Source organism: Pomacea canaliculata, linkage group LG3 (genome assembly GCF_003073045.1).
Source record: "Pomacea canaliculata isolate SZHN2017 linkage group LG3, ASM307304v1, whole genome shotgun sequence".
Lineage (NCBI taxonomy): Eukaryota > Metazoa > Mollusca > Gastropoda > Architaenioglossa > Ampullariidae > Pomacea > Pomacea canaliculata.
In genome coordinates, this window is record NC_037592.1 from 8871147 (window position 1) to 8889847 (window position 18701).

Sequence of the window (18701 nt, forward strand, 5' to 3'; positions counted from 1 at the left end):
CAATCGAAATAGAGATGTTTAGGGTATTAACGTTAGGATTGTTGGTCTGATTAACAGCCAGTTTGGCCAGCCTGTCAGCTTCCTCGTTACCTTTTAACCCAATATGGGAGGGAACCCAAAGGAACCTGACAGCACCATTCCCAGCAGTGATGTTGTTTATGATGGACAGAATATCATAAACAATGTCTAGTCTTCCAGACGATAAATTTTGAATAGCCTGGAGTGTTGAAAAGGAGTCTGAAAGTACTAAGAACTGTTGGCTGGTGATGTTTCCCATTGTGAGATGTATATTCTCAAGGGCTGTCCGTATAGTAGTCATCTTTGCTGTGAAAATGGAGGTGTGAGTTGGTAGTTTGAGTGAAAGGCTCATGTAGTCAGGACTATAGACTCCTAGACCAGTCTCGAATGTCTCTGGGTTGTGGGAGCCAGCTCCCCTTGAACCCTGATCGAGCTTTAAATGTCTTACCTGTTTGTACTGTCGAAAGTTCATGATAGGTTTCTGTTGTTACAGTCTCACTGGTCAAGGGATTTCTCGTCAATGACGAAAAGATCAATGGAATATTTGGGGCGCAAGAAACGTTATTGTAAACGATGTTGTCAAGGTAGAAGTTTGTTTCTCGAAACGAAGAGTCCTCTATCTTCTCACCTTCAATCTGTATCTGGAAAAGACAAATACAAATAAACGCCTTAACAAAATCTGCACATAGCAACAGTTAAAATAATGGACCTTCTAATGCCCACGTACATTTAGTGTTTCGATGATTGGAAGGCTTACTAGAACATTTGACTGCAAAATCTTGAAGTCATGGGCACGGTTGGCAGATAAGATCACAAACAAGCGCAGTGCTGCTAATCCTGCCTTTTCTTCGCTCGCTCTCAAAAGCACAGACTACACAAACCTCTTACAAACGAAATGAGGAAGTAAAGAGCGCGTAACTGCGAGTGGTTTATTGTGTCTAATTCCCAGCACTTGGAAGTGAAAGCGAAACTCAGTATATCCTATCCCCACCTTTTCCATCCCTGGGCTAAACGTTCCTCTTACCTCTAAGGGGAGACAAATAAATCCAAGGACCATGCAGCAACAAATTCAGTGAGTTCCCCCATTTTACAACTCGTCACTAATTATTTGAGGAAAGTCTGGAGTAAGATCACAGCCGACATAGTCACTGTACCTGAAAACGGTTTCCTTGAGTAAGAGTGATAGTTTCGCTGACGTGGTACCAGGACCATTCATATTTGTCAGCAGAATTAGCAAACCACAAATCCTCACATGTTTCGGTGTCGTGACACAGTTTAAGAGTCAGTCTGCCCCCGTCAGGGTCATCAAACTTGAAATCAAACTGGACACAGATCGTCGTGAAGTTGTCTTCACACATCCACGGACTGATGAGAGTCGCTCTGGCTCTTTGATTCGTTCTATACATGTTAGCAAAAGCTTCTCCTTCTGAAAAGAAAATTAAAATGACCATTTCCAAGCACATTCATGCGTTAAATACTAAATTAGTGCTCCAACTGATTGTCAACTGATTCTCAGATCCTGAAATGGTCGACATTAAAGTGTCACTCGACTAGTGTTTCTCATGTCCTTATGTTGAGATTCACTTCACAATTTTCATCCAAGCAACCACCTAAAAAGACTGAGTCATATATTTCAACGATCTTGTGAAATCCGCAGCGAGTTGAAAAGATGCTAGACCTAACAAACTACAGCCACGACACTGAGACAGGTGGTATGTACTCGTGTGATGTCACGAAGACACGTGTGTAAGGTACCACAGTCGGGAGATCAAGATGATATCAATGCCGATGACAAAGATATTGATGGTTAGCATCCGGCAGAAACAAGGAACATACGGTAAACATTCTAAAATGCAAGAAAACATTTACTTTTGTTGACTTCCCATTTTGTTTGTAGTCCACTACTTGTCCAGTCACAGCAATGACCTTTGTCAAACGTGCAGCTACCTGTAAAGGAAAGCAGTATCGCCCTAGGCAAACATATCTATTTCTTTAGTTCACTGTCTTTCTGTTATTCTAAACATAAGTTTGTCCTTTTTCTGCTTTGGTTACAATTATTTAGTCAGTAGAACTGTACCATCCAGTTACTACAACTGTTTAAATCTAGCTCGTTAATACAGAAGCAGTACATGTCAATATGAAAGCAGCATTAAACTATAACATAATATTAATCCATACAAGCTGTATAAATAGAAACAGAAGCATTACGATGCTACACTATATCCAAGAGACAACACCTACCTCCACTGTCCAGTCCAGTGAATCCTTGATGGCAGATCTCACTAAAACATTTAACAGGTTATGATTAGTCGAGGAAAAGGAACAAAAACAAACAAAAAAGATTGTAAGTAGCAGGAGAAAAACACATTTTCTGGAAAAGAAGCACTTTACATTATCTTTTTACATTTTTGCACAATTGTTATCCTTCTTTAATCCCTACTTCAAAGTGATTCACTTGCTTTCTTCTGTAAGTTGTTGTCGAATGTTTTTCTATTCTCTTCACCGAATGACTAATAATCCAAACAAAGGATTTTCGTGCATAAACGAAGCCTGCAAATATTGTTTGTCAGAATAGTTTGTAGTAATTCACGCTAACCTGTCACCAAGTGTCACACATCCAAACAGGAGGACGCACCCAAATGTCATGGCAACGCTGATGAAAGGCACAATCGCGGCCATTGATGTTAATTTGAGTGCAAGTATATCGTCGGATGTCTCTACTGTCCATTTAAGAAAAGTAATTTTCTTATCATGAAATGCAATCGAGGATGACCGAGAAACATTTGTGATCTACAGTAAATATATCTCATAAAAAGAAACAGAAACAATGCTTGATCAAGTGATAAAGCTCAAGACAAGCTTGGAAATGAAAATAAATTTTGCAATAATAATAACTAGATATTAATATTTAAAATGGAAAAAAATATATCTATAACAATGAATTAAGTAAAATATACCAAATATTAAATAAAATAATCCAAATTGTACATTGTGATTTGATAAGTTACAGTAAAAGTCGCGACAAAGCAAGTATCAGCGTGTTTACAGATGATGAGCAGCAGAAGCGACCTCTGGTCAACAAAAGTAACAACACTGTGTGAAGATGGAATACCGGAGTCAGTTTAACATAATTTAAGATTTCCAAGAGCACCTTACTGAAGTGTGAGTAACTGACAAACATTTGTGGAATGAAAAACAATGTCTGGTCTTCATCCGATGCAGCTTGACCTCTGACACAGTGACGTCCGGAGTGCCAGCTCGCGTGTCTTGAGGTGGAACTTGTCTGCTGTTCAACTTGAGTGTAAAGTATACAGAACTGCATGAACTGCTTCCGTCCACTTGCTGACTGGGAGAGATAGAGGAATTTGAACACGCTCTTCAGTCTTCACTTCCGTCCTCCATCCTTTGCTGAGAGCGGTTTGCACAGAATTAAAAAGCAAACGAAGTAAGAGACAGTTTCTGTCTAATGAGTCACACTATGAGCAGACAAAGTGGTGCATACACCCTTCAAGTGCTTGTTGGATGTTGTGACTGACAAATAAGCAGGAAAGTGTCCAATCAAGCCACATCCTACAGCTAGCTTAGTGTGAATTAGTGGTACTAGGATTTTGATCCGTTAGTCATAACGCAGAGTGACTGAGCAGAGAGAGAGAGAGGATGAAGAGAGGATCGAGTCGATGTACACATTTATGACTACACATACATAATTATACAATAAACAGCACAACAAACATCAAAGCTTTATACAGCACATCCACAGCAACATAATTTGTGTCGTTTTTACATTGCATAATAAAGAAACATCGCTATTGTAATAACTGTGATTTTGCAGAAATAAGCCGAATAATGGTACAAAGGACCTGTTTAAAATTCCAATATGCGTTTGTGTTTATATTGAGAGAGAAAACAATCACAACAATACTTTTTCCGCTTTTACCCACGGTCCCTCCGACGCACTCTCACGCAAATCACATCATCCACACACCTTCTCCATCTGTCACCTTTCCCTCTGAAAGATTAAAGAAATAGCAGAGTAGTGACAGAGAGATACAACTGCCCCTACTTGGCAACTGTTTTGTCTTTGACGAAAAACGCAGGAACATTGTAACACTCAAAGGTACATAGGAACATTGTAACATTTCTCTGAACTGCTCTTCCATTATGTCCCAGCTAGACATCTCCGCTCCTCGTCTGATGATCGTCTTTTTTACCTTTCCTGTCACCAGACCAACAACATATGGCCACAGGATGTATAGTTATTGTGCAGCGAAACAATGAAACTCTCTCTCTTTCCATATCCGCCACCTACCCACTTTTAAATCCTTTACACGTTCACTGAAAACCTCTTCCATAAACATTACTGCTAACAACCTTTCCCATAATGCTAGTCCTTTGTCACACCCTTCATTTTGTAATATCATGTTTCTCTCAGCTCTTGTTCTTGTTATTTGGTTCCTCTTTGTGTTTTCTGTATTTGATTTTAGTTTTTGTTCAGCACGGTTGTTTATTCTTTTATGGTTCATATGTTATTTGTTTCCCTGTCGCTCGTATACTGTCCATGTTCTTGTTCTTGTTCTTCACCGCTAAGAGCTTGGTCCTTAGTAGCGTGAATATGCACTTCATCAGGTTGATTGCGCTGTCAAGAAAATGCATAGCCGTTTTCACTATTTTAGAAAAAAATAGATATTTTGATGTCCACCCTGAACTCTTGCAACTACTCTACATATGCAGCACCATGACTTTTGGCAAAGTGTGAAGAAAAACATTTAAAAAGCAGGAGGGGTGACTGGGAGGGGGCAGAATGACAGACATTATATCACAAGCTTCTTACAATAAACTGACTACAATTTTACCCGACGACTCTCCTTCACTCCGACAGGAATCTGACAAACGACTCATAGAAGTGATATGTTTAGAGGTCCACCAGCCAAAACGATATCTGAACTCTTTTATTCTGGCGGCAATCCTCGTATACAACCAACTCATGGCCAGGACACGTCTTTGAGTGAAGGTTCATACAGCTGCCTCTCATTGCCGGAGCTCCCGGTCTTTCTCTCATATTTAAGGTATCACGTATTGTTTGATGCAATAGTAGCATGAGAGATAAATAATTTTCTGAAAAGAATTAATAAAAGATGTTTGGTATTTGTATTGTATTTGTAGACTTACAGGGGAACATTGTAACATTCATGTATACACAGATATAAAGCACGTGCTCGTTATCAACTCTCATACGTAATTCACATCAATAATCTTTTCTTCCATTCCTATATCTTCTCACATTTTTCTTTTTCATACCATTTAAGACAATCTTAGCGAAAAGATCATCGTCATTATTTTTTGTTTGTTTGCTTGCTTGCTTGTTTGTTTGTTTGCTTGTTATATCAACCTTTTTAGCGCTCATTTTTCCATTTCTTTCGTGTAATTTTAGAAGAGAGCTTAACGAAACTTATGGCGATGATACGCCATCTAAAACGACTGTCACAGACTGGGTTCAGCGATTTGGCAGTGGTCATTTCAGCTCTGATGACAAACATCGTGAACCAAGGTCTAGTGCGTGAAGAGAACTCACTGCTGGAGGGAGGGAACAAACTGTGGCCAAAATCGGCGTTTTTGGAGTGTTTTCAAACATGGATCCAAAACGTGTGTTGAAATTGGCGGCGACTCTATTCAAAGGTTTTAATAGAGTTAAATAACAAGAGAAATATTTTTTAAAAAATGTTTTCCGAATTATTGTATTGCCAAGTCCTGGCGAAAGTGGAACATCCCTCGTATTTACCAGTATCGACAGCCACTTGAAAACACTCGTTTCCGGAAGTAAATAAATTAACTGCTCGTGTGTGAAGTACATGTGATTATGGGGGCTGCCTCCACACTGGATAGATAGCTGATATCAAGTGGCTGAACAATGCTTCAGAAGAGGTTTACACCACCTTATCTTAAATTAAGTTTAGTCCAGGGACTGCTGTCTGTCTGCCGCGATCAACTCTAAGCAAATTCCGAAGTTCTTCGCTGTTAGTCTCGGCGAGCCGAAACAATGAACGTGACTAAACCGGAAGCTTTGTATCTACCAGCCTCGTTTTAGTAGTTGACTGGAAAAAAAATCGTCTGCAAGGAGTCCAGTAATACAAGCTCGTGATTTAAATCATTTATTGTTCATTCATTGCCCTGGAAATCAAACTAAAAGCACCAGGAGTCATAACTATACAGAGTGGAAAGATTAAACAAATCACAGACAAAACTGACATTAAAACTGTTCCTGAAAATGAAAATAAAACAGCAAGAATCATAACCATACAGTGTAAAAGGATAAAACAAATCAGAGACAAAACTGACTATAACTATGATTAGGAGACCATTGTTAGAAAGCACAATCATTCCTATATTCTTCATCAATATTAGTATACAACACAGTTACTTAACCTATACACCCACACTCCACTTTGCCAAAAGAAACAAATTACAAAAGTTGTGTTTGTAAAACATTAATACATTAATAACAGAAAAATAAAAATTATTTCCAGTACCTTCCACCTCTATAATATCTTTAAATAAGACAGCCATCACACTCCCCTTGTACATCATTAGCCCAAAACATAATGTGACAGTAAGTTCAAGTGACTTAAGCCCTCTGTCACTCTGATGTCTACTCATACTTCTGCTTCTACTGCATAGAGACAACATAAAGAGATATTAGCAATATTTGATGGGACGAGCACAAAGTCAAAAATTTTTAACATTACATTTCTATGTGATGTGCTACTAAAACTAGTTTACAGCTCCAGGACAACAATTAGCATGCTCTTCAACCATCAGAAAAGTGATAACTACTGCAATCAATCAGACATAAACTTTAATCTTTTTTATTCTTATTTTCATGATACATTTTCTCTTTATTCCATCTCTGTCTCTCTCTCACACACAGCTGCTACCATCATTTTATAGGGTGAATAATTTAATACTTTAAATGAATTTAATGTCTGCAATGTCCAAATACAAATTAATTTGATATCACAGCAACAATATTTTAAAATAAATAATATACTTACCTGCAGGCTCTGTCTGTGGCGTCACACGTGTGAAATGAAAAGAACAGACACACGACCTTTCTCTTCTTGTATTCGAAAAAATGTCTGTTTTTCCACTCAGAATGATTGCATTTTAAATATGCCGGCGGTAGCAAAACTATAAACAAACTGTCGAACTCCCTCTGTTTGGCTGTCTTGTCATCATCCACATCGGCAATAAAAAGACTTTTACAGAGGTTAGGGCGTTGATGTTCTTCGGAGAAATAATAGCTTCTTGTGTTTCTAGCTTCGCGCATTTGTTATAATTCGACAAACTTCTCTGAGAAATTGGTTGGAAGCTTAGTGAACAGCCTTCCTTCACACCTCCAACTAACGGAATTCAGTCAGTTCTAGTTCAAAACAAAGATTTTACATCATCTATATCCGAACGTTTGTTTGTTTTCAGAAGCCTCCCACATACCACAGATACTCATTACTAACAATCAAATAAGAAACATGCACCAAATGTCACATTAATTATAATTATTAAGAAAATCATGGTCAGATTAGACACCAACTCCATTTTTGTTATATTGTAACATTCCCTTGATTTATACCTTAGCTTGTACTAAAGCAGTGTTTCAATTGCCTTTCTTTAGACATAAGACTTGATGTGAAATAGCAAAACCTTTGTTTATTCTGTCACCCTCGTCAATAAGGATTTATCATTTGTTATTTACGTTCTCTCTCTCTATCACTGAATTCTAAACTGACAAATCTTTCTGAATATTAATACAATGTTCTAGAGGGTAACCGACAGGTACACAGGGTAATGCATGGTAAACACAGTGACTACCCTCAGATTTCAACAAAATTCCCCAATCAGCTTTCTGCTATCATGCCAGGCTCTAGCGATATTATCAGTTTCCATGACCCTTGACACTAAAACATTCAACGTTATAGTGATTTCAATAAAATTCCTTTGAACATTTGACACTGTATCATGCCAGACTCTCACGATTTTAACAGTTCCCCATAATCCCTGACCGAACTTGAAATGTCTTACCTGTTTGTACTGTCGAAAGATTATTGTAGGTTTCTGTTGTTACAGTCTGACTAGTCAAGGGATTTCTCGTCGATGACGAAATAATTAATGGAGTTTTTTGGGCGCAAGAAAAGTTCTTGTAGACGATGTTGTCGAGGTAGAAGTTTGTTTCTCGAAAAAACGAGTCCTCTATGCGTTCACCTTCAAACTGTATCTGGGAAAGACGATCACAGGTAAAAGTCTCAACAGACTCAGCACATAGCAACAGGTAATTAAAAGCAATGGACCATCTAATGTCCACGTGCCTTTGGTGTTCTAATTATTGGAAGACTTACTAGAACACGATGATGATGATGATGATGATGATGATGATGATGATGATGATGATGATGATGATGATGATGATGATGATGATGATGATGATTGCATCCCTGTCCTCCTTACTCCACTCTGAGAAGCACAGACTACACAAAACTCTTGCAAATGAAAACATCCGAAATGACGAAAAGAAGAACTAGAAACTGTGAGTGGTTTATCGTGTCTTGTTCGCCGCACTTGGAAGAGAGAGAGAGCGAAAAAAAAGGAGCTCGCTATATCATATCACCGCATTTTCCCTCCTTGATAAACATTTCTGTTACATATCAAGGGAGGCAAACAAATCAAAGAAACATCCAACAACAAATTCAGTAAGTTCTCCCATTTTACAAATCGTCACTAATTATTGGATGACAGGCTGAAGTAAGATCACAGCCGACATAGTCACTGTACCTGAAAACGGTTTCCGTGAGTAAGAGTGATAGTTTCGCTGACGTTGTACCAAGACCATTTCTCTTTGTCACCAGAATTAGCAAACCACAAATCCTCACATGTTCTGGTGTCGTCACACTTTTTAAGAGTCAGTCTGCCCCCCTCAGGGTCATCAAACATGAAATGAAACTGGACACAGATCGTCGTGAAGTTGTCTTCACACATCCAGGGACTGATGAGAGTCGCTCTGTCTCCCTGACCAATCCACAGCATGTCAGCAAAAGCTTCTCCGTCTGAAAATAAAAATAAGATGATCATTCGCAAGCACTTCCAAGCGTTGAATATTGTATTACTGCTCCAACTGATTGTCAGATCCTGTAATGGTCGACGGTAAAGAGTCAGTCCACTAGTTGTGTTTATCGTGTCTTTCTGTAAAGATTCGCTGAACAATTTTCATCCAAGTTACCAACTAAAAAGACTGTGTCCTATATTTAAACGATCTTGTGAAATCCGCAGCGAGTTGGAAAGAAGTGAAGTGGGAAAAACGTTTAAAAGGCGTTAGACCGAGAAAACTACAGCCACGACACTGAGACAGGTGGTAGGTACCTGTGTGGTATAACAGAGAGACTAGTGTAGGGTACCACCATAAAGAAATCAAGATTATTTCAGCTGCGAGGACAAAGATAGTGATGTTTGATATCCGGAACAAATAAGGAACATACGGGAAACATTCTAAAATGCAAATAAAAAGCATTTACTTTTGTTGACTTCCCATTTTGGTCGTACTCCAATACTTGTCCAGTCACAGCGATGACCTTTGTTAAACGTGCAGCTACCTGTAAAGGAAAGCAATGTCATCTTGAGGAAAATATCTATTTATTTTTTTTCACTATTTTTCTGTTATTCTAAATATAAGTTTGTTCAGCCTGGTTTACAATTATTCAGTCAGTCGACCTGTACCATCCAGTTTATACAACAGTTTAAATCCAGCTCGGTTACAAAAGTAGAACATATCTTTATGACAACAATATCAAACTATAACATTAATCCATACGATGTGTGTAAACAGAAACAGAAACAACACGATGCTACACTATATCCAAGAGACAACACCTACCTCCACTGTCCAGTCCAGTGAATCCTTGATAGCAGATTTCCCTGAAACATTTAACAGGTTACGATTATTCCAGGTAAAGGAACAAAGCAAAAGATTGTAACTAGCATGAGAACACATAATCTAGTAAAGAATTAGCATTATCTTTCTATATTTTGCAACATTTTGAATTATCCTTCTTTAAGCCATACCCAAAACTTATTCCTTTGCCTTCTTCTGTAAGTTGTTGTCAAATGATTTAATATTCTCCTCATCGATCGATCAATAACCTGAACAAACTACATTGAACAAACAATTTTTGTGCATCAAATGAAGTCTACAAATACTGGTTGTCAGAATAGTTTGTAGTAATTCACGCTAACCTGTCACCACGTGTCACATATCCAAACAGGAGGACGCACCCAAATGTCATGGCAACGCTGATGAAAGGCACAGTCGCGGCCATTGATGTTAGTTTGAGTGTAAGTATATCGTCGGATGTCTCTACTGTCGATATAAGAAAAAAAAATTCCTTATCGTGGATTATAAACGAGGATTACTGACAAACCTTTCATGATCCACACTAAATGTATCTCATAAAAAGAAACAGAAACAATGCTTGATCAAGTGATAAAGCTCAAGACAAGCTTTGAAATAGTAATAGTTATATATAATTATTTAAAATGCAAAGATATTACACACACACATATATATATATAGATAAAACAATAAATTTTATAAAATTAAATAAAATTAATGCTAAATTTTACCTTGTGATTTGATAAGTTACAGTAAAAGTCGCAACAAACCAAGTGTCAGCGTGTTTACAGATGATGAGCAGCAGAAGCGACCTCTGGTCAACAAGAGTAACAACACTGTGTGAAGATGGAATACCGGAGTCAGTTTAACGTGATTTAAGATTTCCAAGAAACTCAGAGCACCTTGAAAAGTATGAATATCTGACAAACATTTGTGGAATGAAAAACAATGTCTGGTCTTCATCCCATGCAGCTTGACCTCTGACACAGTGACGTCACGACACGTCCGGAGTGCGAGCTCGCATGTCTTGGGCTGAGAGTGGTCTGCTGTGCAAGTTTAATGTAAAGTACACAGGGACTGAACTGCATGAACTGCTTCCATCCACTTGGTGACTGGGTGGGATAGCGGGATTTGAACACGCTCTTCAGTCTGTACTTCCGTCCTCCATCCTTTGCTGAGCGCAGTTTACACAGAAATAAAAAGCAAACGAAGCAAGACACAATTTCTGTCTAATGAGTCACACTATGAGTAGAGAAAGTGGTGCAAACACCCGTCAAGTGCATGTTGGATTCTGTGACTCATACACCCTTCAAGTGCTTGCTGGATGTTGAAACTAACAAATAAGAGGAAAGTGTCCCATCAAGCCACATGCTACTGCTAGCTGAGTGGTTGTGTGAATTAGTGGTAATAGGATTTTAACCCATTATTCATAACGCAGAGTGGTTGAGTAGAGAGAGAGAGGATAAACTCTTGCCAATACTCTACATATACAGCACCGCGACCTTTGACCAAGTGTGAACAAAAACATTTAAAAAAGCAGGAGGGGTGACTGGGAAGGGGGCAGAATGACAGAGACACTATATCACAAGCTTCTTACAATAAACTGATTATAATTTTAGCCGACGACTCTTCTCCACTCAGACAGGAATCTGACAACCGACTCATAGACAGAAGTGGCGTGTTTAGAGCTCTCGTAGCCAGAATGATATCTGAACTCTTTATTCCTGCGGCAATCCTCGTATACAACCAACTCATGGCCAGGACACGTCTTTGAGTGAAGGTTCATACAGCTACCTCCCGTTCCCGGAACGCCCGGTCTTTCTCTAAATATATGTTTATATTTAATGTCATATTTGAAGTATCATGTAATGTCTGATGTAATAGTAACGTAGGAGATAAATAATTTCATGAAAATAACTAATAAAAGATGTTTTTATTTGCATTGTATTTGTATACATACATAGGAACATTGTAACCTTCATGTATACACAGATATAAAGCACGTGCTCATTATGAACTCTCATACATAATTCACATCAATCATCTTTTCTTCTATTCCATATCTTCTCACATTTTTCCTTTTCATACCATTTTAGACAATCTCAGCGAAAAGATCGCCATTTATTTTTTGCCTCATAAACCTTTCTAGCACTCATTTTTTCATTTCTTTAGTGTAATTTCAGAACATACACGTACTTCTAATTCTGTTGCTCTTTCTTTATGCCTCTAAAGTATTAATATAACAAGATGTTATTTGTCCGTATTCTTGTGACTAAAATTAAATTTAACTGTATTTTATGATGGAAACATTTCTTGCTGTGATGAGAAAGCAAGACATTGATGACACAGGTCTTCACGAGGCAGCCAATGTTAGTGGCAATAACTGTAGTAAACATCGCCATCCTGTGGTTCGTCGCTACAACTCTGAGAGGGAGTACCCACGATAGGTGGTGGGAGAACATTGCCTTTGTCTGCAGCAACATTATCGTAGATCTGTCTCTGGACGGGTCTGTCACATCCTGTTTGCATTAGAACATCCGGGTCTGTCCTAGGGTTCACCTGGTGACCTCTGTTCGGTTTGTGGACTACAGCGTATAGGGTGTCGTGGTTCTGTGGAGTGTCCACGTCTTGCAAAGGGAAACCATCCTCAGTGTGCTGATAGCCACCTGTCGGCAGAGTTGTGAAGTCGCAAAGGCAGTTAATCATATTGTTCAGCAAACGTTGGCAGGTCTGTTCTCACCACCACCACCATCATTGTCATTGTTGCCGTCCTCGTCATCGTCGCCCATAACGCCACTTTACAGAATTTCAATTTTGGACTTTTTATTTCCACAGGAAATGACGTCTTCAACTTTGTAAGGTAATAATACAATGTTTCGTTGGTTACTGACCTGAGACAGAGTAGAGATCGTTGGTGACCATGATTATAGACCTTTGTTCATCTCCACTTATGCAACTTTTTCTGTGGAACGTAATAAACAGATTAATGCACAACATAATGTTCAACAGAAAAGAGCTGAATATCACCACCATAACAAACACAACAACCCCGTCACCTGTCCGGTCAGGTCCAGTGGCGCTACAGTTAACATCTGTCACCAATACAGTGAGGACTGGCTATCCTGGGTTCAGATCTGGCCTCGGGGATTATTTCTTTATGTGAGGTTGGCACCTTTTTACAGCTACGACTGCTTTCCTTGATCTGGCCTTCGCTGATGGCTCGGCGTAAAACACCAATTGTTTCCTCCCGACCCCAACACATGTAGGTGATACTGTAAAGCTATTTTGGCATTATTGAACTAGTATTCGAAAACTCCTACGAATTATATCTGCATACAGAATGGAGACCACAAAGAATAGAATGGAGTAACAATAAGAACGGTGACAGCAAACCAGAGACCTACACGCTTTTTAGCAAGTTCAAGTAAACATGTCAGACAAACTTTGTCCCAAACTGTGATTGAGATCCGCCCAGATGCAGATTTGTGGTACTATTAGTTGAAGAGAAAATGTTTGGGAAACCTCTTAATTCCAATCAGATCAACAGCTGATAAGTGTTAAGTGTTAAATCAGCGGTTCTCAACCTTTTACTTGTGACGCTCCCCCCCCCCCTGACGAACACCGGTACGTCCACGACCCCCCTTAGCCAGCTAGGTCGGTGGAGGAGGGGGGCGGAGCCTTAGCTAACCTCGAACGCCGCGTCGAGGAAATCAATGCAATTCAACAACGGAAGAACAAAGTTCGTATCTGCAAGAAGTATAACTGTTAATGAAATTTTACTAAAGCAAATTCTGCGGTGCTAATAAATATTATTTTATTAGTTTTATTAGACACTCAATTTGATTAATGAGAAGGTTGAGCCTGCTTGCTGTTGCATAGAGAAGCGAACCTGTGTGCGATGTTCGTACCCACTGCTATTCGCAGCTCAGCCTCTGAGTCCACACGATTTCTGTATTGAGACTTCAGTGCTGCCAATGCTGAAAATCCTTGCTCACACATATACGAAGTTGAAAATGGCAGCAGAACTTTCATTGCTTTCTCAGAAAGCACCGTTGAATGTTGGCACTGGTGTTGTTTGGAAGACCATTTTCAGGGATTGGTCACTCGAAAGGTCGATGAGCTGCTCTTCTTCTTCCGTGGACAACCCGCTTGTGCTAGGATCAGCTAGAAATGGATTACGAATCCAATCGTATTTAGTCACATCAGTTTCAGCGAAGTAATGCTGAAACCTTTCTTTCAGTCCGTTTAGATGGACAATAATTACATTCTTCACCTGATCAAGATTCAAGTTGTCAGCCTTGCACTTACACAAGCACGGAAACATATCAAAAATATTTTCTTGGCGTATCTTTTGCGTCCAAAACGAAATTTTTCTGACGAAAGCATTCATCTTGTCAGTTGTTTGTAATATGGTGGTGTCTTTCCCTTGTAGAGAAGTATTCACAACGTTCAGCTTCTCAAATATGTCCGATAAATATGCCATTAGCAGCAGTCATCGGTCGTTCTTCAGCCCCCACCCCGCACTGTCTGGTCATGGCCTTCTGTCAGGGACCTAGAGTACTAGGACTGAGCACGTGCGAGGGCCAAAGGGTGTGAATGATGGACGTTTTCTGAATGCGTGCCTTTTAGATGTTTAAAAAGAGAGAGAGAGGTGTGATTGGAGAGGGAGAGAGGAGTCAGCGATGAGAGACTGGGGGAGAGAGAAGGCAAAAGGCGAGAGGAGGGAGATTGGAGGCTTAATTGTTGAGAGGGGGATTGTGTTTTGAGTTTTGGAAGTGAGAAGTCACTGCATGCCGAGACAGTGTACTTGAATAGGGAGAAGAGATTTGGAGTTTGAGCCCCCTCACCACTCGGTTACACAATGTAAACTCATTTCACTAATACCGGTATAAGAAACTTTTAAAAAAGGACCACCTTCGCGCCCCCCTTGTAGGCACGTCGGCAGGTTGAGAACCGCTGGTTTAACCCTTTGGTGGTTCAGGGACTAAAAGCGTATGTCGAATGTATGTTGAATGTACGAAAATATTAGATAGGAAAGGGTTAACGGTGACAGAAAGCGTTTAGTGAACACAGTTCACCACTAGGTTTTGACGGGAAAGCGTTATGGAAATTACTCAGGCCCGGGATACCGAGAGAAGACGACGTGCCTGAGTCACGAGTGTACATCTTCCGGGTGAGATTTTCTAGATGGTAGTGTCCATCGAGGCTGGATGCGGCGGGGTACTGACCCGTTGTTGGGACTGACCTCGTCTAGACGAGGTGTGACATCTTTTTTCTGTTATTACTTAAGATCTTTTGTGAAGTTGTAATAGAACTTACGTAGGTTCGGAGTTGTAAACATGTGAGAGAAAGATGTGTGACTTGAAGAATAATGTTTAGAAATTATAGTATAGTGTAACCTCGTGTTACAGGTTTTAATTGCATGGGTGAAGAATTGGAGCCATACTGGATAAGGAAGAATCGCCTCCCAGGACCATTCCGTGATCGACGTGATTTTGGTCCAGCAGCACGTGGGCTAGGAGCCTCGTGACGTCACCGCAGAGTACCTGGCTGTGACCTCACGACACAGCCAAGCCGAGGAAATGGAATAAGGTACAATTCACTGAGTCATCATGACAGTTTGGTGCATGTAGAACGGCAAAGAACATCCTCACGAGGCTGGATACCTCGCTCCTCGTTCAGACTCTTTTTCCATACATTTAACTACCCACAAGACCATCTCAACTTTTACGAAAGCTTTTATGTGTGTGGAACAATGATACCTGTCTTTGTGTTCTCCAGCAAAAGAACTGTACGTTCTCCGCAAGATATTTCTGGCATTTAACACAGCGTCTACACACATAACACTTACATTCCGCGCCCTTCCAGGGATCGTTAACGACCTCGTCACATGGAACCCTCCGCGTCCAGCACTGCACTGCGCATGTGCAGCTTCAGCAGCAGGATGTTCCTGTTCACGTGGTGCGTGATACTTCGTTCTCGTCTTTTCTCGTCCTTCTCTTCTTGCAGGCGCACTTCGTCCATCATGACCTTTAAGTTCATCGTCATCGCTCTCGGCTTGATGGCTGGATTGAGGAAGTCATATCCCACTGGCAACAAGCTCCTTCTCTTGCTGTGCTGCGGAATCTGTCTCGGGATGGAGTAGTGGAGACACTTGAATCCCACAGTAGCACGTTGTGCACCTCACCGGCTTCAACGTGCTACCGGGGGGAATCCCCATTTTGATGCACCTGTCGTCTGCACGCGGTCGAGGAAGTCACCGTTAAGCGAGGATTGGCCGCAGAACCTGCGCAGGAAGTAGTCATCCCTCGATTCCCTGAATGCTGTTAGAGTTGTGAACTGTGTTCACGACCTGTGCGGACGCTTTTTTTCTACTCTGATCTCTCAATTAGAGGCTGCATAGAAAAGTAAATTTTATGCGAATATTCTGTCAGAATAGTGGAATTTTTTTAAAATTTACGAAAGTCATTTACGAAGTCATTTGACTTTATTTGTCTAACAGAGACGCACACTCCTAACATCCTGCCAGAATACATTAATTAAGATTTATGCCCCTGCAAGAAAATTGTCTAAGCAGGGCCGATGGTCAGGTGGGGTTCTTCTTATGGTAAAATGCTGTTAGTCACAATATATAAAGGAAGCAAGATTTGATTCAACCAATCTAGTCACACTGAAAATTGATAAAGAATTATGAACTCTGACAAAGATATTATCTTGATATCATGCTATGGGGTGCCAGAAGGCAGCTCTTTTTATAATTCGTTAGATTTAAAAGATGGCTTTCATCTATTAGAGGAAAGTGTATTGCAGTATACAGATAAAGATGAATTCTACTTAATTTCGCGTGGAGACCTTAATACAAGATACAAGACATCTTTATTGTCTATGGTCGCAAGGAAATGCAAGGAAAACCCAGTGATTTCTTCTTTCATTTCTGTCATTTATATTTGAAAAGCTTCTATTATTCTTTTTTAAACCATCGTTTTCTTTTCTTAGATCGAAGAAAGTGCTCGATAGGAACTTAATTTTGCTGTCTACATGTTCTGTCAGTGAGCGATGTCCGTCCTCCACTTGCTTGCACAAAACTTCAGTAACTCTTTGTAACTTGCCAAGTCGGTCTGCTATTACTGTTTGTAATGTTAGCAGTCGGGAGAACTTGGGTCAGGAGGGTTTGTCGGTCACTCGACTGAGTTCGACTTTTTTGTCTGTCCTCTCTTGCTGTCGTCTCTTCCTTCCAATTCTCCAGTTGTCTGTCCGGACGTGCTCGAAATACTTTCGTTAGTTTTGGTTACTTGTTTTCTTTTTTTTTATTATCATATTTTTTTTTTGAGCCCTTAGTCTTTCGTACAATCAAATATCTTAAAGCACAGGAGTAACAAACACCACACATAGCCCCACTCTGCTCACTCGCCCTCTACTGAGGTGACCACACTTCGCCCTACAGTTAACCCAGTTTCATTGTCTTGCCCCAGTTTCTACTTTCTCTTACAATAATTTCGCTGAAAAAATTTATCTATGGAATTTTCTTGGACACAGTCTACAGACGTTGTATCCAAGATGTGTTGATCCACCAACACAGGCCGTGAGAAGTTTTTCTTTAAGTAAATAAATGCATTTCTTTTACACCGAGGTGCAGACGCGTCCTACCTTCGCCATGACTGTCGCCGTGTGTCTTCATTGCTGGGCTGCTGGGAGGATCTGGTAGAACTTGTCCGTGTCCTTGCTAGGACTTCTAGTGCGTGAAGTCCCTGGTGTAGGGGAAATTTTAATGTTACATATTTTGATTGTTTGAGCTCCAGACTATCCGTCGGCAGTTTTTTTGCAAAGAATTCTTTGTTTTCCTTGTTTAGGTCCATCCCATCGACATCAATCTTTACATTTTTAAGGAGGATAGGACTTTACCACCAGATTTAAGAAATTTTATATCCTAATAGTTTTCTTTTGATTTTTTTGGTTTGTTGGTTGCCTTTTTGGGCTTCACCGCCCATTTTTATGCTTTGTCCACTGTTTTACATTTTGTTTACTTATTGTGTTGACCTTTTAAAGAATATGACTCGGGAAGTTTTGTCCCTAAGCTTTTAAAGCTAAAATTACTTTTGTTGCCGTAATACAGCCCTAGCTGCTGGCAGGGTTAGGTAATGTAACAACAACAGTAATATTTTTGACATAGTTTGTTTACTTTTTAAACAAAAGGTGCGCGATATTTGTTTCAATCGTGCTTTATTCAATATTTAGTAACCTATGAAAGCGGCTATTACGATAATTCATTACTTAGTCATTGTGTAAATTATATGTAAATACAAGATGTTGTGTATTAATGTGTCGTTGATATATATTGTTAGGTAAACGAAGTGTTGATAACTAAAGCAATGAAACATTGTAATGTGAGCACTGTTTAAGTAAAAATATTATAATAGATGTTCGTGGTTTCCAAATATTTAGCACTTCCTGGAGTGACCGAGCGAGTGAGTGGGTTAGTGAGTGAAAGTTAGCATCACGTAGAGATAAATTTCTTTTAAAAAGTTACATTTAAATGAAGGAATTGTTTAAAATAAATCATCCTATGAGCATTGTTTATAAGCCTTTTGTCTTTTGTCTTTATTGTATTCACCAAAAGCATTATTTATATTTAAAATCCTCTTAACTGAAGGGTTTTTATAAAGAGATCGAGTTGCGATGAATTCTGTCCAGCTGTCCAAAAAGAAAAAAAAAGGAACTATTGCATGCGAAAGTGGACTCAAGTATTCAAGGC

At 39.7% G+C, this 18701-nt stretch overlaps 1 protein-coding gene across 1 annotated transcript; it reads right to left on the minus strand.

Moving 5' to 3' along the window:
- Window positions 1-11886: 11886 nt before the first annotated feature.
- LOC112560100 lies at window positions 11887-12889 on the minus strand. The gene is made up of 2 exons (XM_025231683.1): window positions 12841-12889; window positions 11887-12615 (listed from the first exon to the last, which is right to left on the minus strand). The coding sequence occupies exons 1-2, from the start codon at window positions 12869-12871 to the stop codon at window positions 12320-12322; spliced, it is 327 nt and encodes a 108-aa protein (XP_025087468.1). The 5' UTR covers window positions 12872-12889; the 3' UTR covers window positions 11887-12319.
- Window positions 12890-18701: the final 5812 nt, after the last annotated feature.